General features: G+C 31.1%; 1 protein-coding gene across 1 annotated transcript in view; it reads right to left on the bottom strand.

The window, feature by feature from the left end:
* The window catches only part of LOC148276406 (limbic system-associated membrane protein-like), a 119,404-nt gene that overhangs the window by 16,027 nt on the left and 82,843 nt on the right, over positions 1–20,534 (bottom strand). Inside the window, exons 5-6 of the mRNA XM_088234310.1 lie at positions 10,704–10,787; positions 779–913 (exon numbers count right to left, since the gene is read on the bottom strand). Coding sequence (XP_088090436.1) covers positions 779–913; positions 10,704–10,787 — 219 coding nt within the window. The remainder of the gene's footprint in view (positions 1–778; positions 914–10,703; positions 10,788–20,534) is intronic.

Here is a 20,534-nt window from a genome sequence, read left to right as displayed (position 1 = left end):
ATATGGGCAGAATGTTGAATGTTACACAGTGTGTAAATTGGCCACTTAAATCAGCCATTGACAGGTCATAAGTCCTCTAGATCCCTAGACTTCTATATTACCTTATCTTAAATGCTCTTCATCTCTATTGTAATATGTTAATATAAACAGCTCCCCAGGGAGTTGAATCCAGTCCTTGTCTACAAAAATTTAGACAAACTCAACATATTGTTGATAAATCCACCTGGTCCATGAAAAAGTAAAGAAATTGAAAAAATAACACTTTCAGGCGTTGCCCAGTATGTAGGTGAAATAATTCAATTAGATGAATCTCACCCACATAAATAAAGGTTTCAGCTCTTCAAGTTTACAAACATCAACAGATGAAAAAATTGAAGGAATTTAGATGTTCAAATATAGGCAGAATGGTAAATGTTACACAGTGTGTAAAGTGGCCACTTAAACCAGCCATTGACAGGTCAAAAGCCCTGCGGATGCCTAGACTTCTATATTACCTTCTCTTAAATGTTCTTCGTCTCTGTTGTAACATTGTATCTTTATTCTCGCCTAATGCAATAAACTAACCTTCGTGTGATAAACGATGACGTCATCGTTTGTCGTATCATTTTCCGCAGTCTTATCATGATCGATATACATGTCTTCAACCCGTTTAAAAACGCTACAGCGTAATCACTACGTTTAACGACAAAACGTTATATTTCCCTAGATTCTCATCATCGGGTTACCTGTACGTTTCTCTACGGAGGTGATTTATTTGGATGTTTCCTATTTGTCTTACCTTTTCAATGATGCAGACGAGATTTATGATGCTGTCAGTATCCACGTGATGCTCTCCGGAACCAAGGATAAATGCTTCCGGAACCACGATATTGAGATTAACGTAATGAGACAATAGGCCATTCCCGGTGGAAACCTGCGGAAAGAAAAAAATACCTAATTAATTTTCAACCCAGACCATTGATTGCTAATCGATAAATTTATTAAAATATAATTAAAAGATTTCTAGCAGTAGCAAAGATCACACAAACCATGTCTTTATTTACCTTAAAATAATTTTTCATATTTTCATGACTGAAAATTTGATTGTTTTTCCTTTTATGTTTTTTTATATTGAAATATTAAAATGCTTTTAATATTTTTTTTACAATGGCTATTTCAAAGGATGAAATACATACATTCTACATACAATAAACACAAAACTATTGACGTAACTTTAACCGATTAATTGCCATAAGCGCGTTAACACGCTCTCCGTTTCCGTGCTCGGAGGGCTGGCTATACAATAATATAATTTAATGACGCGTTCTTTTGTATGCCTTTATTAGCGTCGAAGTCAAGTATTCCAAACAATTTCATCTACTCGTAGACATCTGTTAGTATCTTGAAGATATACGACGGAGGTTCAAAATTTGAACCAACTCATTTAATGAGAGTTTGCTGTATACCATAGATTTTTCGGCCTGCTGATAACTGCCATATCTGTACCTAGCAACACAGAAAAGGTTAAGAATGAGTGGGACTGAAATTGAACTAGAAGGAAATAGAAGAGGGAGATAAATAGTTATCGGAAGTTCTACAATTCTAAATGCGTCATTCGTATTTTTTCTATGCATTTTTGAAATCAGATTTATGATAACTTTTACTCATTATTCCTTTAAACTTTATTGTTTTTCCCTCGTGCAAACAGCAAATATTGCAATTCATCGCTTTACAGTTTAATAATCTTTGATATGCGGGTCGGTTTGAAAATATGCTTTTTGCTATTTGGGCGCATATTTCCAGCCATAACCACAGAAATGCGGATTGTGTGTTTTAAATTTTACATGCATTCCCCTTTCCAACTCCAAGTTGTACCACAACGCTAAGGCGATCAAGACTTTGGATCAGTGCTTTTTAATGTGTCACAGAAAAGAAAGCAGCGTGATGTCATTTAAAGTAAATTCTCTCTCAAGAGGGCTTTATTATAATTCTAAAATAGTTTAACATATTACAACAGAGATGAAGAACATTTAAGATATGATAATAAAGAAATCTAGGCATCTACAGAGCTAATGACCTGTCAATGGCTGGTTTGAGTGGCCACTTTAAACACTGTGTTAGATTCACCATTCTGCCCATATTGGACCATTTCAATTATTTCAATTCTTTCATCTGTTGATGTTTGTGAAGTTAAAGAGCCGAAACCTTTATTTATGCGGGTGAGATTTATCTAATTAAATTATTTCATCTACATACTAGGCAACGCCTGGAAATCATATTTTTTCAATTTCTATACTTCTTCATGGACCAGGTGGATTTACTAACAATATTTTGAGTTTTTCCAAATTTTTGTAGACAAGGACTGGATTCAACTCCCTGGGGAGCTGTTTATATAACATATTACAACAGAGATGAAGAACATTTAAGATATGATAATAAAGAAATCTAGGCATTTACAGGGCTTGTGACCTGTCAATGGTTGGTTTGAGTGGCCACTTTACACATTGTGTAACATTCTCCATTCTGCCCATATTCGAGCATTTATATTCCTTCAATTCTTTTATCTGTTTATGTTTGCGAAGTTAAAGAGCTGAAACCTTTATTTATGCGGGTGAGATTTATCTAATTGAATTATTTCACCTACATACTAGGCAACGCCTAAAAATCTTATTTTCTCAATTTCTATATTTCTTCATGGACCGGGTGCCAGCCATTGACAGGCTCTGTAGATGCCTAGATTTCTTTGTTATCATATATTTAAATGTTCTTTACCTCCGTTGTAATATGTTAATACAAACAGCTTCTTAGGGAGTTGAATCCAACCCTTGTCTACAAAAATTTGGACAAACTCAAAATATTGTTGCTAAAATAGTTTAATTACTATTATAATGACTTTTTTGCAGTCGTATTTATAGCATTTAAGCTTGGGCATTACTGGTACTACCCTCAGGAGCAAGCGGAATATTTTCATGTTCAGGCTCGGAAAGGTTAAAGAGTCACTCAATTACTGTGATAAAAAAAGTTTTTTTTTTTATGAAAAAAAACCGGCAAAAAGACTTATGGTTTTTAAAATGATTTTTGGGTAAGCGGATAGAATGCTATCACTGCTATAACAGATTTAAAAAATATTTCATAAATACCAAATCGGGAATCGAACCCGATATCTCTTGCATGACAGGTAAGCGCGCCGCTCAACATTTAAACACGAGGTGGACTAAAAGTTAATTTTATTCGAAGATTTTTTATAAAAAAGAAAAAAACATTATATCACCTTTTATATTTAATCAAAACGTGGTCTCGTTGGAGAAAGTTCCGTAGGAAATTAATTTTATATGAGATAAATTTCCTGAAATAAATGAAGTAGGCAGTCGATCTGTCATTGTCAAATGTCAACTGAGTTACAGACACAGGGTTTTATGTACATATTTCTCAGATCTTATCAATAAAGAGAGTATTTCGTAGATAGATAACGTTTAACCATTAAAATATAAATGGAGATAAAAAATGTTAACAATTTAATTTTAAACAATTAAATATTTGGTGTCTTATAATTTTTCATTTTTTATAACTCTCCAGTACTCAATTAATTACAGCAGTGGGATAGAAATGAGTATCGTACACACTTTTATAAACTCATGTGTGCTTGTGATGTAATACGAGTCTCCATAGGATTCAAGGCTCGATAAACATTTCTAATTTATTTAAATGATGAAGTTGTATTTTTATTTTTTATTTAATTTTACAATACGCCCAAGGGGCATTTACAAAAAATATACAGGTAAGTACAAAACATAGTAAGTAATAATTTAAAAAATAAACAACTCTTTTTGGTTAACATATAGAAACACTAAAAAGCATACTGATATGCAAAATAAAAAGTGAAACTTTACATAGTAAAAAAGAAAAATATATGGATATAAGAAAGGTGATTGAATAAAAAAGCACATTTTAAATGACTTGTAAAGAATTTAAACAAAAATATATTTATATACATACATATATACGTATAAAAATAATGGTATTAACAAATCAATGTTTAAAACAAATATTAAAAATTTAATGCACTTTTCAAATGAACAGGCGCCGTGGCACAGTTGGTTAGACGGCTAACTGTAAAACTAGCGTCGCGGGTTCGATTCACGCCAGAATTTTTTTTTTCACAATTAATCTCAGGTGTTGTGGTGAAATTTTTATAACCTCCTTCCATATCCTCTCTTCTCACCTACTGACAAGCCTCTAAATAAAGGCTTAGCGGGTTTTCTTTTTTTTTTTAAACATTTTAAATCGGATTTGGAAAGTAAAGTTTGTATAAATATGCTGACTTTTATTACAAAAAATATTTAAACTTACTATGCAATTAAAAATAAAACGAATAAAAGTAATGCCTGTTTTGCAATAAATCAGTTTTTCTGAATAAGAAAAGGCACGAGAAAAGAACTTATAACGAGGAAGACAAAGACGCTGTTTTGTGGCCGGTGTGAAATGCTAATGCTTTAAATATTAATAGTACATTATTATTAATTGTAACACTATGACATTGTTAATTCTGAAAACATTTTAAAAACAAATTTATATACTTTAAGTTCTGCCTTTATTTTACCAAATGACTGTTAGTATATTAATAACGCAAATGTACGCTGACTGTTTTTATGTAAAAATGAGTTATCTGTTTTTTTATATTTTATTTTAATAGATTTAGACACTTTTAACAAATAAGTTATCAGCAATAAACCAGTCTTATTTACTCAAAAATTTAAATTTTGGTTGCCATTTTCAACGAGTTGTAAATAACTAATTATTTAAAAATGTAAATCAAATTGGGGTAGAGTGAAGTTCGAACCTCGGACCTCTGATCCGTGAATCCGCAATACTAGCCACGAGACCACAACCCCGATTCAATTATAGTTTATTGGAAAAGTTATTTCATTCACAATAAAAATAATTCGGATTCTGATTTGTAGGTTGTGCCACTAATATTTCCGTGGCGCAATTTATTATTGTACATTATTTCCGTTTCCTTAAATTGCTGCTTTTATCAAGTAAGTGAAATAATAGACTTTGGTGTTTATCAATTAGTTACATTGAACAAAAACCGTTTACGTATAGGCTTAGCCATATTAAATCATTACGAATTCACAAAGGGGTGCATAATTAATATAAATTATACTACCTTATCCCTTATCTATAATTTTATCGGTACATGTATTATCACTGCTTTGTTTCAATTACGTATTTTATGTTTTAACACTACATCCCTTTCCTCTCTCACAGAATTTACCCTAATCATTCACTGTAGTATATCTGACATTGCGAATTGACAATGATTTGAACCCATGTCACCAAAATCTTAATAAAGCGTCAGTTCCAAAAATTATTGAAGCACTATGTCACATGGACCGGACATGTTATTTGACAAAACAAAGCAAAAGACGCCCCCGTGGTTAAAAATCTAAGACTTTTGCTCTACTTATGGAGGGTTCCGGGTTCGATTCAAGGTGAAATAACTAAAATACAACGTAATTTATCTCACACGCGGATGTTCGATACTGTAACAAGTGTAATTCACCAGTAGAATTAGGTTTCTTGGCCTATGGTCGTGCAGTAAATAACAAAAAATGTTTATATTTTAACCTTTTATAGGACACCATTAACAAAATGGTACATAAATAAACTACCAGAATTGAAGTATTTATTTTTCAATATTTCAATAAAACGTCTCATATCCGAAGAATATCGTAATAGCGCACACAAGTAGATATTTTTTTCACTTAGTTTTTTTCAAATGCAATATGTTTATTATCTTAAAAAAACAAATTTCATTGGTTTTGCCAGACATAAATCAACACAAAATGTGTATCTTTTAAATAATTCAGTCTAGTAAACAATGTAATTTTTTTGATTTTTTAATACAATTTAATCTTGTATACAGTTTGCTCCGTGTTTACATAGTTCATAACGTAATGAGTCTTTTATGAAACCCTTTCTGTTATTATTTTAATTTTTGAAATAGTTAAGAAGTAGAAATGTTATTTTATAATGTTAGGAAATAAATTATTTTATGTGTTTCATAATATTATATGTACGTTTTTTTTAAAACACCTTTTTTTAAATTTATTTAAAAAAGTTTATTACACATTTATAAGAGACTTAAGTCCAACTTTACGGGACTTAAAGTTCTGTGTTGAGTTGAGACGAGTGAATAGTTGACACAGACATACAAGTATTGGGTCAGAAACATAAAAATGATTTCTAAAAAAAATATATGATACATCAATATGGTAAACAGCAAAACTCAAACATTCGAAAAATCATCATGGAGTTTCCCACTCAAACCCCTCCCACTCAAGAAAAACCAGTTCTCAATTCCTCTCTTGAAAAAAGTTTTTGTCGTTGAGAGCTAAATATGCTTTTTCAAATTATTTAACACTCTCGGTGCGATAAAGGAGAGATATCTCTGAGCAAAAGTCGTACGTGTTTTAGGTATGACATAATTCTTGATCTGGGAAAACCTCGTACGAACGTTTTGCTGAGATCTCTCCTTATGGTTCATCCAGAATTGTGTTACTGCTTCTTTAAAGTGCAGTTGTCTCATATCCAGCACCTTCATGTGTTAGAATAATTGTTCTGAAGGGTATGTTAAAGGGCGCCGGAATATGATTCTCACTATCAATTTCTGTGAAATTTTTTATTTTTTTATTTTTTTATTTTCTTTCTGTTGACGCCCATGGGGCTTTTACATTATACATACTATATCATAAGAAAAAGTTACACATTAAACATAATTAACATTTTTCAAATATAAAAATTAAAAAAAAAAAAAATATATATATTATTAAAATTTAAAAATAAAGTTACATAGTTAACATAATACACTATTAAGACATAATACATACATTATATTATGTTTATAATATAAGGCATAACAGGATTTAAATAAAACATAATTATTATTTTTTTACACCGGTAAACTAAACTTTAAAAAGAAGTTATTTAAAATGTTGAAAACTGAAAAGGGTTTTATAGACTAAAAATATAAAACATAACACGGGCTAACTTTTAAGCATACATAAATACGATCGAGGATTTATTGACTAGACTCAGTCGCGTCGGTCGCCTGTAGTACTTTGGTCTTGAATATGCTCAATGAGTAACGAAATATATCAACATTGCCATATTCATTACCAAGGCGATGAAGTCTAGCTATAGGTGAATTTACATAGTAGTTGTGCCCGCTGGACACCTCGACAAACACCGACTTATTTCGTGTGCGACGGGAAGGTATTTTAATATTGACCAGTCGCGTTAAATCAGGGCTGTCCAGCGCGCCATTTACAATTTTATATAGGTTTACTAAATCGGTTAAGATTCTCCTATTCGAGAGAGTAGACAATTTTAAATTATTTGATAGGAAGTTGTAGTCGATTTGGTCAACGGGAATATTAAGTTTAAAATTTATGAAGCGAAGGAATTTATGTTGGACTTTTTCTAATTTTATGTTATGTATTTTATAGCAAGGTGACCAAATTATTGAATTATACTCTAAGTTACTCCGAACTAAGGCAACATATAAAGATTTAAGCGAATCGATGGAATTAAAATCCTTCACCGTTCTCAGCAAATATCCGAGACACTTCATTGCCTTGTTAGTAACTGCATCAATGTGTGGAGCAAATGACAACTTGTCATCGAACACTATACCTAAATCTTTTATTTCTGTAACTCTTACGAGATCTGTGTTATTTATATTATAAGAGAAGTTGATTGAAGTTCTATTACGGGTAAACGTAATAACACTGCAGTTGTCAATATTAAGAAAGAGCTCATTTCTCTGACACCAAGTATATAGACTCGCCAGGTTTAATTGAAGAGATTCGCAGTCACTAACAGAAGCAATAGTCTTAGATAATTTCAGGTCATCAGCAAATAAAAGAATGTCCACTCCCTCGAATATCGATACAATATCATTAACGAAAAGCAAAAACAAAACAGGACCTAAGTGAGATCCCTGAGGAACTCCACTAGATGCCTCAAACTGATACGACCCATAACCGAATACTTTGACTAAAATTTTCCTAGATGATAAGTAGCTTTTGAACCATTTTAAAATGTTTCCCGAGATTCCTAATAGTTTTAATTTGTGTACTAAAATCGCATGTGACACCTTATCAAAAGCTTTACTAAAGTCAGTATAGATCGTATCAGTTTGCCGGCGTTTCTCCATAGCTTCCATAAGCCGATGCTGATACAACATTAAATTTGTCGTTGTAGATCTTCCTGTAATAAAGCCATGTTGTAATGGAGAGATAACTTTTTTTATTTCTGGAGTAAACTTTATCAAAAAAATAGATTCTAATAGTTTAGGTATAGTTGACTGCATGCAGATGGGTCTATAATTAGCAATATCTGATTTATCACCCTTTTTAAAAATAGGTGTCAAGTAGCTGGCTTTCCATCTTTCAGGAAATATACCAGTTTTTATGGATAAATTAAAAATTTTAGTAAGTGGATCAGTCAAGGAAGAACCACACTGGGTGAGGAAGAGGGGAGGAATATTATCTGGTCCAGAACCTTTGCTTGGATCCAATTTGCTTACCCCAATTTTTATATCGGCATTAGTAAACAAACAGGTATTAAAATCAATCAAATTAGTACAAACAAAATCGTGCAGTTCTGGATCAGTCTCTGAACTATATACACTGCTAAAGTAGTCGGCAAACAAGTTAACAACATCTTGTGGTGCGTCGGCCATTCTACTGCCATAATACATTGTGGATGGAATTCCAGACTCTTTACAATTGAGAGTATTAGAAAATTTAAAAATATGTTTAGGGTTGCTTAGGGCCTCTTGTTCAAATTTTGAAATACAATTTCGATAACATGTTTTGGAGAGATTTTTAGCCTGAGCTCGCAGTTTAGTAAACTCATTATAATCGTTAATATCTCGAGATTTTTTATAAGTAGCATGAGCAATTTTTTTGTTACGTATGACTTTGATAAGTTGGCTATTAAACCATTTAGGATACTCATTAAAAATAAACTTGGTTTTAGGAACATATGTTTCAATGGCTGTGTTAAGGATGGTATAAAATTGGTCAGTTATAGTATCGATATTTGATTCCCGGTTTATAAAACTCCAGTCAGTAGTCGAAAGAAATGAATTAATTGCTGGATAATCTGCTTTAAAAAAATTGGACTTAATATTAGAAGTTTTGTACTTTTGAGTTATCGAGGTATTGAATCTAATAAATAAAGGTGGATGGTAAACATCAATAGGTAGAATATGGTCATTTGCAACTTCCACAGATATGTTGTCCGAGTTGGAAAACACGAGATCCAAGAGACGATTGAGGCTATTGTAAACATAATTGACTTGCCGAAGGTTCAAAAAATTTGACATTTCGATGATTTCGTTGGAGCCATGGTTGATGACATCGCCGGATTTGGTCTTGCTGTTCAAAGGATCCCACTGCACATTTGGCAAATTATAATCACCTGTGAGGACGATGGTTGCATCGGGGTATTTTCTACGAAGGTTTTCAACTTCTAAGTAATGATCCCTGTAGATATTTGCATCTGACATAGGGGGAATGTATACACTTCCTATAATTATTTTCTCTTTTTTGGATGATATCATAACAAATAATTGTTCGATGTTTATTTTAGTGCATTTTAATATGCGTGACGAAAACTTTGTATTAACTGCAATCAATACACCCCCTCCACGAGACCTGTCGCTAGTATTTTTGTTCCGATCGTTTCTATATATCGAGTGGTTACAAAACCCTAATTCCGAATTGTTCAGTTCTTTAGTAAGCCATGTTTCTGTAAGTGAGAAAACAGGGAAATCTGTCGTTGGTAGTGACACCTTAAGTTGAAGTAATTTAGTCTTTAATCCTCTTACATTCTGGTAGTAGATCTTGATGGGTTGTCCTTTTTTGAAAACCCTTTAACTATTTTGGGATTATTGTTAATATATTTGATTGTAATATCGGACTCCCCGTTTGCCCTCCTACTTTCCAACTCATTACGTAATTTGTTGAGGTTTTAACTAATTATTTAAATTATGAGAGCCTTTAAGGTGGATGGCGCACAACTCTCCGATCTACTATTCCATAGGTTGGAGTGGATTCAAAAACTGAGAAAGTACACACTTCTGAGAGTGCCAATATCCAGAGTGTCTCTAAGAGAGCAGAATATAACAGTTTTCTCAACCTAGAGTTTAGTGACTGGATCTGAGCCTCGCGTCGCAATATATTTATATTTATTTAATTTTTACCAAGCAAGCGCGGATAAAAAATATTAAAACAAAGTGTTCAAAATATAACCATTTTGTATTTTTTTAATACATTGCAAAAAAATTCAACCGAGAATTGGCACTTACAATCTGAATAAAAACCCACAAAATTTAATGCCGGTAGGGGCAACATATTTTTTGTTACTTCTAATGCAGCGTTTTATATTTTGAACACTTATAGCAAGTTGTATGGGAAAAAGCAAGCAACTGTAATTGTCTCACTTTTGTTAAAATTCACAAAGTTGGTTGCAAAAAAATAGCTGAAGCTACATCTTTTTTATGATTTCTATGAAAAAAATTACAATAAATTTTATCATCAGGTTTTGATTTTTTTTTTCAATACAACTTTTCACTAAAATTTTACTATCGACTGTTTTACTGCAGAGGTTAAAAACACCGTGTTTTTGGCTAATTAATTCAATTGACATACCTGGCATTCGTATGTTCCATTATCTCTTTTCTGGACGTATTTGATTTGAAGGGTCCAGTCTTCAGAACTTTCCCCATGTAGAATCTGAAACCAAAAATACAGTCAATCTACGTATTGAAAAAAAAAACCATGATGTTATTGACGGTACACTTTAATCCTAGGTTCTTATTACTAGTATATCACGCATAGTTACTGTTGTTTTCTATTTTCAATGTTTTATAAAATAACCTATTTGGTAGTAATTTTTACATTGACCACATAACACTGTTCATAGAATCGATATCCGTTGTTTTAAAATATCAAAATGTTATTTTTAACCCTCGTTTTTTCAAAGTTTAGTTATAGATTAAGTTTAAGTTTTATTTACTTTTTTTTGTCAAAGACACGAATTTGTACCCTTATTTATATTCGAACGCAAAATAAGTTTTGATTTGTTGCATTTTCATTGTTTCGCAAATTTGCTACTATTTTCTATGGAAACCGTGAATATTATTCTTTTTTATAGAATCTCATAACACACTTATTTAATTGAACTACTTTTTAAATTCGATTTAATTACTTCTTCGTTTTCGCATATTATGTTATAAAATACGAAACAGTAAAAACAATGTGTTCACGGTGGGGTAATCTGTTCTTAAGACACTTTACAATATTTTTTTTTGTTACGTGTGAGAATATTCATAGAAAACATAATAAACGCGAACAAAGAGAAAATTATAAAATATCAAAAAGGTATAAGCCATAGTTTAAAACGCGATATATATATTGAATTTATTTGTACATTGTTTTCGTGATGTCAACATGGTCAAAATCGTATTTTACATTTAACGATGTAAAAGTTACGTTGTTGTGACTTTTATTGATAGGATACTTAAAACAGATTTACCAAACAGAACTCAACAAAGCGGAAAATTGAAAGATAATTGAAATCATCTCCTTCCTCCCTTTGAGTCGGAGAACCGTGTGGATACGTTATGCATTAAATATTTTACACATCAACTTGAGTTCACCCCGACATTCAACAAAGCCTCTTTGAACGAGGGAAATATATTTAACCAACCTACCCATTAAACAACGCGGCTGAAGGAACCGGGATTAATCCTAATAAATTAATAGACCTCATAACTTTAGGCAACCGCCGCGCCGCGCAGCATTCGAGATTCCATGTAACTTTCTGTTTGTGACATGTATTTAAGAGTTTATATAAGGCTGGTTACTTTCAATTCTATCTATTTCCCAAATGGTAATAAAGGCAATAACGTGCAACAATAACCTACTTATTTATTGTACACTAAGAAACGGATGGATTAAAAAAAAAAGGGTAAACTTAAGGCTGTAGTCTGGTAAAACGCCATTTTGCCATTTAAAAAAAAAGTATTTTTTTTAATCGCGTAATAAAAAACAAATAAAAAAACCTTTATTAGATAAATGCAATATTTTTTTAATTCCGTTAAAAAAATATACTTAAAAGTTTTATGTAATTCAAATATAATTACTTTTGGACTGTCAGATTACGCCATTTCAAATTTGGACTAAACTTAGGTATCTGCGATTTCAATAAAGGGCGTAAGTATAGCCTGTGAGCTCGCCAATACATGACAGATGACATTAACATAACCATAGAAAAACATAGCAGTTGAGCTCTCAGAAGTAAAGCAACGTGAATGCAGCAATGCTTGAACTACATGTCAATAATATTCTAATAATAAATAATATTATTTGGCCATACGGAACTTTAAAGCACACCTTGGTTTAATTACTTATAGTATTTTATCGGTTTGGTAGGTGTATTTAAAAAAAATGTTTCGTACCTGAAAAAAGCACAAATAATTATGTTTTTGTAAATGATGTCAGTAGCGACACTCAGAGAGTGGCTTTGTGACGTTTTGACATTTTTTATAAGAAATTCATGGCGTAGCCGAAATACTGTTATAAAAACGAGGATGTTTTTGTTGATTGACGTTAGCAGGCGCTACCCAGGGGCGACTTTGTGACGTGAGAAATTATTTAAAAAAAGAGATTCATGGCGTAGCCGAAATATTGTAATTAAAACGAGGATGTTTTTGTTGATTGACGTTAGCAGGCGCTACCCAGGGGCGACTTTGTGACGTGAGAAATTATTAAAAAAAAGAGATTTATGGCGTAGCCGAAATATTGTAATTAAAACGAGGATGTTTTTGTTGATTGACGTTAGCAGGCGCTACCCAGGGGCGACTTTGTGACGTGAGAAATTATTTAAAAAAAGAGATTTATGGCGTAGCCGAAATATTGTAATTAAAACGAGGATGTTTTTGTTGATTGACGTTAGCAGGCGCTACCCAGGGGCGACTTTGTGACGTGAGAAATTATTTAAAAAAAGAGATTTATGGCGTAGCCGAAATATTGTAATTAAAACGAGAATGTTTTTGTTGATTGACGTTAGCAGGCGCTACCCAGGGGTGACTTCATGACGTGTGAAATTATTAATTCAAATTATTTTTTTCTTTATACATAGCGTAGCCGAGATAAGAAATTGCGTGGTGTTTCGAAATTTAACCGTGTAGGTAGCCGCCTAGTTACAATATTATTTTTGTATTCGTATAACTCCTGTTTTATAATGTTTATGTATTTACCGCTATAAGAATTATACTAAAGATAGTTTTTACTTTTAATAGCTATCCGTTTTTTAAATTATGTTTGTAACACTCAGTAATATTTATTTTTCAAGTATTCAATGTTATTTTTGCATTTTAATTAATATTGTTAATATAAAGCGTATTTTTATTTATTCGAATTTACTAGACTGTTTTTATTACAAAAAATAAAAATGCATATTTCTCTATGTATTTTTCTGTTATAAACAATCTATTAAAATAATACACATCAAATTTCCATTGTCTGTTGATTTTATTTGCAATCTTCTTTTTTTTCGATGGTTAAAACTCTAGGAAATTCAAAGACAATAAAAATTATACTGTCATATATTAGCGAGCTCACACGCTATACATAGCCCCAATAAAGACTAAGTATCGAACTAAAATTTGTTTTAATAATTTAATTCAAAATGAAAATGGTATAAGAAATTTTTTTTTGTTTTAAAAAAAATACAAGCATTTTAAATCACATACATTTTTGTAACATTTTCCTTTATTTTAAAGTTAAATTATGTCTTCGGTAATATGTACTTTAAAGCAAAAAAAAATATATATATTTTAGTTGAAACCTTTTTTTAAAGAATTGTATTCCTTATTTTTAAAAGAAGATAATTTTGGTCGTAATATTTAATTTGAAACATTATTTTATTTACGTTTGTATGACCTTCCTACCTGCCCCTACCGAGAATGATACTTAAGTATAAAATAGAAATTAGTTTGTCAATAGTTCATGACAGAAAGTAAAATAAAAAAGCACTGTTTTGACAAATGTTATTGAAAACAAGATATGAAGAACAAAGCCTAATGGTTAGTTATTGTACACAGTTTTTTTTTAAAGTTCCACTTCCAGTATTCTCTGCTTTGTAACAAAAACATGTGGCTACAGAACCCTCATATATGTTTACAAGATAATGCAATTGTTTAATAATGTTGGTACTTTTGCGCCAAAAGAAATATTCGTTATAGCTGTAGTCGGGTAAAACGCTCGCAAAATTAGAAAATCATATGATTTTGCCACTTTAAAACGAATGTTTTTTTTTATTTGCGCAATAATAAAAAAATACAAAAATTAAATAAAAACAATTTTTTTTTGGGTATTTCTAAAATTAAGTTTCTGAATTTAAGTTTCGTATACAAATATTCAACCGTCAACAACCGGTCGAGTTGCCTACCGTCTATGCGCTATGTGGCTACAGGACGTGTTGTTGACTAATTTTTATAAACGAAACTGTTTTTTTGAAAATAAAAATAAATAAGCCATATTTAAAAAAAATAAAATCGAGGCAAGGTTTTATACTGTCCATGGACTCTGGAAATGCAAACGTGCTGTAATCTTGCTCTTTTGCATTATTTTTTATTTTTTAACGCCCAAAGGGCTTTTACATAAACAGTGGTTTTAAACAATCAACAACTATGAAAATATAATTAAAAATAAATTAAATATATAAATATAAATATACAAAGCAAATTAAAATAATTAAAATGTAATTATTATTTTTTTAAATATAATAATAATTAATCGGTTCTTAAAGTTTGATAAAGTTATAGCAAACACATACATTATTTGGTCATCAGTGTGTTTGTGCCCGAGAGAGTGAATTTTTGGGAACAGATATTAATTTGCGAATTTGACTTGGATTGATACTATATTATATAAAATGTTCAGGCAATTAAATTATGGAATGTTATCATAATTGAAAACATGGAACTGAAATCCTAACTGTCCATCCCCTCTGCAGTTAGAACATGTGTTGGAATACTTGTTGTAGAGGCTCCCGAGGTAATTTTAATAAAAATGGCAGTAAAAATATATCCATAATAAGAATAATACAAAATGCAACACTCTACGCAAAAAAAAGTAATTTATCACTTAAACCAGCCAATTATAGGTCATTACCCGTGTAAATACCTAGACTTCCGTACTCCCTTCTCAAAAATATTATTTGTCTCTGTCGAAACTAATTTAATAAATTATTCTTTCAACCCTGAAAGCCCGCTTGCTCAAAAAATTCGTGCCTGGCAGTGGTGGGTCACATTAAATCCAGTATCTAGCCATTTTTGTGTGTTCTTCTTTACCATCACAATATGTTTTGAATCATAAAAAAACGTCTGGTAAAGTTTTGTGTACGACTTCTGATGACTTTGTTTAATAAATTGACTAATAAAAATTACATTTCACATAATCAATCATTAGTAATACAATGGATATAATCAGACTCATCTGCGGTGGGTATAACCTCATAATAAAAAAAACTGAATAAAACATGAAAGCAAGTTTATTTATTTTCAGTGTGAATTAGAAGTTTGAACACTGACATTATTGGCGAATACCAATTTTGCGTTGTTTAAGATTATTTCTTTCCTTTAAATGATTTGAGTGAGGAGAATTTTTATGCTTTCTTTATTTAAGAATCGATAACCCGAAATTTTTCGGTTCCGGCGGAAAATTTATGTATTTTCTTCTCGTACTCATATAATTTGCTTTTAAATATCTATAGAATTAACAAAAAATCAATGCTATAATGCCTTAATCTAGGGAGAAATTGCGGGAATACGTTTGTATGAAGAAAAGTGAGACTACGTCAACTCTACTACTCTACAACTACTACTACTATTATCCCGGCATTTCCCCATAGATGTAGGCAGAGAGGATGAACTGCCACACACGTTTATCCTAGCATACATTCCTAGTTTCATCCACATTCATTCATCTTGTCCTACATGCCTTTCTGTTCTGTCTGCTTTTGACATGACCAGATTTAGTATTTTTGGTTTATCTGATCATACCACGTTTTGTTTGGTCTTTTTTATCCCACGTTACTGTTCATTCTCGCCATTTATACCCACTTTACTCTTTTTTCATCATCCATGCGTTCTACATAACCAAATCATCTAAGAGATCCTTTTGTAATCTTATTAATTATATCTTACTCAAATTTACACTCGCTTGATTTCATCATATTGACCGTATTAATCGGATCAAAATATTTTTTGACAAAAGATTTTAGTGAATTACATGCGTATCGTCTTGCCTAAATTCTCATATTAAACTTTTATGGGTACTTTAAAAATTATATTTTGGATTGGAAATATATTTTTTTAATTTTTTTTTTAAACAGCAAGAAATATTGCATATCCATAATCATAATTACCAATAACTTACTGATAATCAACTTGCATACTTTTTTAGTTAAATAACTAGTATTCAAATTTTTGTTTTATTATTTTACTTGTATTACCTTGCAAAATGCAATAATTTAAACCTCGTATTATTGCCATTTAGTAAAACAAAAGAAGGCCATGTCATATATTAATATCTTTTTCAATCGAATATTTAAAACGAAATTCAATTCCTTTAATTAAAATATAACGGAAGCGATTACCAAAATAGACCGAGTTCTTTGAAATGTTTGGTAGAGAAACAGAATTCTCAAATTGCTTTTCTTCCTTATTTCCATACGGGTTTTCTTTTGTTTATATTTAGTAAATATGGAGGAACCACTTCAAAATTTTCGTGTAATAGAAACGGATATTTGTTTCTAAAAGATTATATCAGAAATAGAGTTTCTTGCCAGAAAACATGCCGCTTACAGAGTTGCTCTGCATAAAATATTTTTAAATCTGAAAGCTTAAGTCAGTAATGAGATTACGTTCTTGGCAGACACAGGCAAAATTTTACCTTACGCCGTAATAAAATTTATTTTATGTAAGTGATCGTCAGATGTCTCAAAATATTATTATAAAACCATTTAAAAAGCTTCGAAATTTTAATATTTTAAGTTTTTTAACTAAACGCAAGTAGGTATATTAATTTCTCTGAGAATGCGAAATTGACACACAAAAAATCCTTAAAATAAAAACCGCTTTCAAAAATATAATACATCACCAAAGAGACGGACAACACTATAAAGAAAAAAAATTAGCCCAGCAAATGCCGGAAATTCTTATTTTCCTTTTCTAAAATGCTAATTGTCGTTATGATAAAATAAACATATTTTATCGTTCTTGTACGGACTCGAAGGAAACTACTATCTGCTCACTTCATGTGGCAAATGCATTTTGTTTATGATAAATAGTCCCTCATGACCATGAATTCACTTCTCTACAACACCGCAGAGTGTGTGCGGACCAACTACTGCTTCACAAAATTATGACAGGAATAGTTGACTGTACAAAACTACTTAGTTTAATAACAATACATATGCCAGCCAGGATTTGTAGACGGTACCACCTGTTTCATGAACCAATTAGTAAAACATCGTATGTTACAAATGTTTTTTTTCGTAGGACTTTTTCAGTGTACAATAAAAAATTTAAAGATATAGATTATACAAACATCACTCTGTCAGATTTAAAATTTACACTAAAAATGCGTTATGTAACTTGGTAGATATTAAAATGATAAATATGTTTATCTCCCTTCCCCACCTTATCCTCTTTTCAAGCATCCTTGTCCTTAACTTTAAAAAAAATATTTGACTAGTGAAAAATATTTATGAAAACATGAAAATAACATTTTTATATGTACCTATGCACTTATATGTATTTATTTAATATGCAATATATTTTCTAACTAACTAACTTTGTTTACTTTGTGAAAATCTATTATTTAGTCTGAGTTTATTTACTAAATCTATTTGTTTTCTATAAATATGTATGTATAAATATTGGTATTCCAAATAAAATGACCTCACAAATTCATGATCGCATGTTCTTAAAATGAAAAACCAAGGCTGTGTCTTCTGTACACCAAAGTGCGGTCGAGGGACCAATGACGATGATTAACCTTAAATTTTCTTATATTTTACATAATTTGGATATTTTTTCTACTAATGACAAAACAGTTGTGCTTAAATTCTTTATCAAATCATATTCAACAATACATTATTATTATTTTAAATATTTTGATATTAAAATTTTTGAATGTATTAGTGTCTTTATGATATACCCAAATATTTTAATTTTAAGGGGCATTTACGAGTTGTAAATATTTCACTATTGAAAATACCACTGTGGTTGTGGAGTGGGGTTCGAACCTCAGACTTTTAATTCGCGAGTACACAACACTAGCCACAAGACTGCCACCCGGTTTTGCCCAAATCACTTTTTATTGCTGTGAAATTTCATAAAATGACGCCTTATACCTTATCCGACATAGTAATATTAATGGTACAAATAATCATTTCATTCCACAAAACAATTAGGAAAGTGTTTAACTTAGTTTTTTGTATATTTGTATCAAATTGACAACCCTTCCAATTGTTCACTATAACATACATTTCAACTTAAGTAAGTGCAAGGTTATGAGATTTTTTCGTCATGTACGACTACTCACTGAACGATAAAATATTATAATCTGTGTCTAGTATACGAGATTTAGGTATTATACTTGACATTTAACTTTCTTTTACAATTTATATTGAACAAGTTATCAATATTTCCTTTAAACTCCTTGGATTTCTTAACAGAAGCACATATTTCGCGCTCAGCCTCCGTACCGGCTGGGCGTGAATTATAGTTTCTCTCTCCAATCGTAGCTTAAAATTCGAAATTAAATTGTTAACTGTTAAACAAACATTGTGTTAGTGTTTATAAGTAGTCGATGTGCCGACAAAAAGTGGAAAAAGAAGACTATTCATTTTAAAGCATTATTTTGCGCTTTATTCTTACTAAAATATGTGACAAGTAGTGAATAACGGAAACTTTCAAACAACAGTGCGCCTACTTTTAAATCATAAAAAAGTATTAACCCATTAAAATTGTTTAAGAATATCTTACTTTTTTATTCTAATGTACCAAGATTTAACTATCTGGAATTCTACCTCCCATGATAAATTACAACAGTGCTACTAAAAGTGAACTTATTTCTTTCCTATATACTCGTACATACAAAATGATAGGTCAATCCTCAAACCACTCTCATACACACGTTTGTTTAATAATAATGTAAAATATAAATAAAATTGAGCGGGAATTTCATACTCATTATAAAACGACATAATACATACTAAAATGGATACAAAATCGTTGGAACAATAGGCTTCTTTCATCCCTCCGGCAACTACATGTGGACCGGACCATCTTCTAGGAATTCAGCAAAAACATGTGTTTGCACATGTGCGATACTGCAACAGTGACTCGTGACTACAAAAGCTACCTTTCGGATATTTTTATCTAAAATGTTATCCACAGTGTTGAAGTGCTTTATCTATTTAGTTTTTTATTGTTTACTTTTTAGCACGAACACTTTGCAAATTTACTATTTTGCTCAATGTTTGTTTTTATAAATTTATTGATGATTTTAAGTTGCCAGAATTTTACTCGTTCATGCGCTTTGTAACTGCAAGACGATTAGTAATCTAGCTTCAATAGGTAAATGTTATCAACTATCAAATATCCAAATTTAGTAAGTGAGGTTTATAATTCCAACCGTCCATGCGCTCAGTAGCTGCAAGACTTGTTGTTATCTTACTTCTATTTTTATAAATTCGTTTTTTATTATTTTTTTTAAAATATCACGAAATCTCTAAACCTTATTGTCAATTAAAAAATGTAAATAGGGGCTAGATTTCTTAATGTCTATGCGCTCTGTAGCTGCAAGACGTGGTGGGATATTTATTTATTGTACAGCGCCCTTGAGGTGATTTTCACAAAAACGGCGCTATAAAAATTATCCATATATATATATATATATATATATACAACTGACTTAACAAATATCAATACCCGTAAAACTCTCTTCTGTTCTCTAGTTCACCCGCACCCGTTCATTTCTGTTATCTGGTCTCCATATTATAATGTTCACATCAAAAATATTGATTCAGTTTAACATAGATTTTTAAGAAAGATAAGCTGGAGGTTGGGCTTATCAAGAAATCAATATACGCATAATAAGCAAGAAACTAGCTTAAATATATATTTTCTTCAAGACCGTCGAAATAAATTCGACTTTCTAGTCCTATTTAAAATACCCCACTCATTTTTTGATGCGCCTGAACTACTGAGCTCAATAAAATTAAATATCCCAACTAGAAACTTCATACAAAACTTGCTCTTTCATACCGATAAGCATAAAACTAACTATGGTTTTCATTTTCCTATGCCCAGAATACTTAGGTCGGCCAAGAAACATACCAGTCTTGATTTCTTTGATGACAAGTTGTCTACTTTCACACAATCACTGAATCAAATTCAATTA

The sequence above is a fragment of the Micrasema longulum genome, unplaced genomic scaffold, assembly GCF_059751315.1.
Source record: "Micrasema longulum isolate JH-2025_06_02 unplaced genomic scaffold, ASM5975131v1 h1tg001224l, whole genome shotgun sequence".
NCBI classification, from domain to species: Eukaryota; Metazoa; Arthropoda; class Insecta; order Trichoptera; family Brachycentridae; genus Micrasema; species Micrasema longulum.
This window is presented reverse-complemented; position numbering and strand designations above follow the sequence as displayed.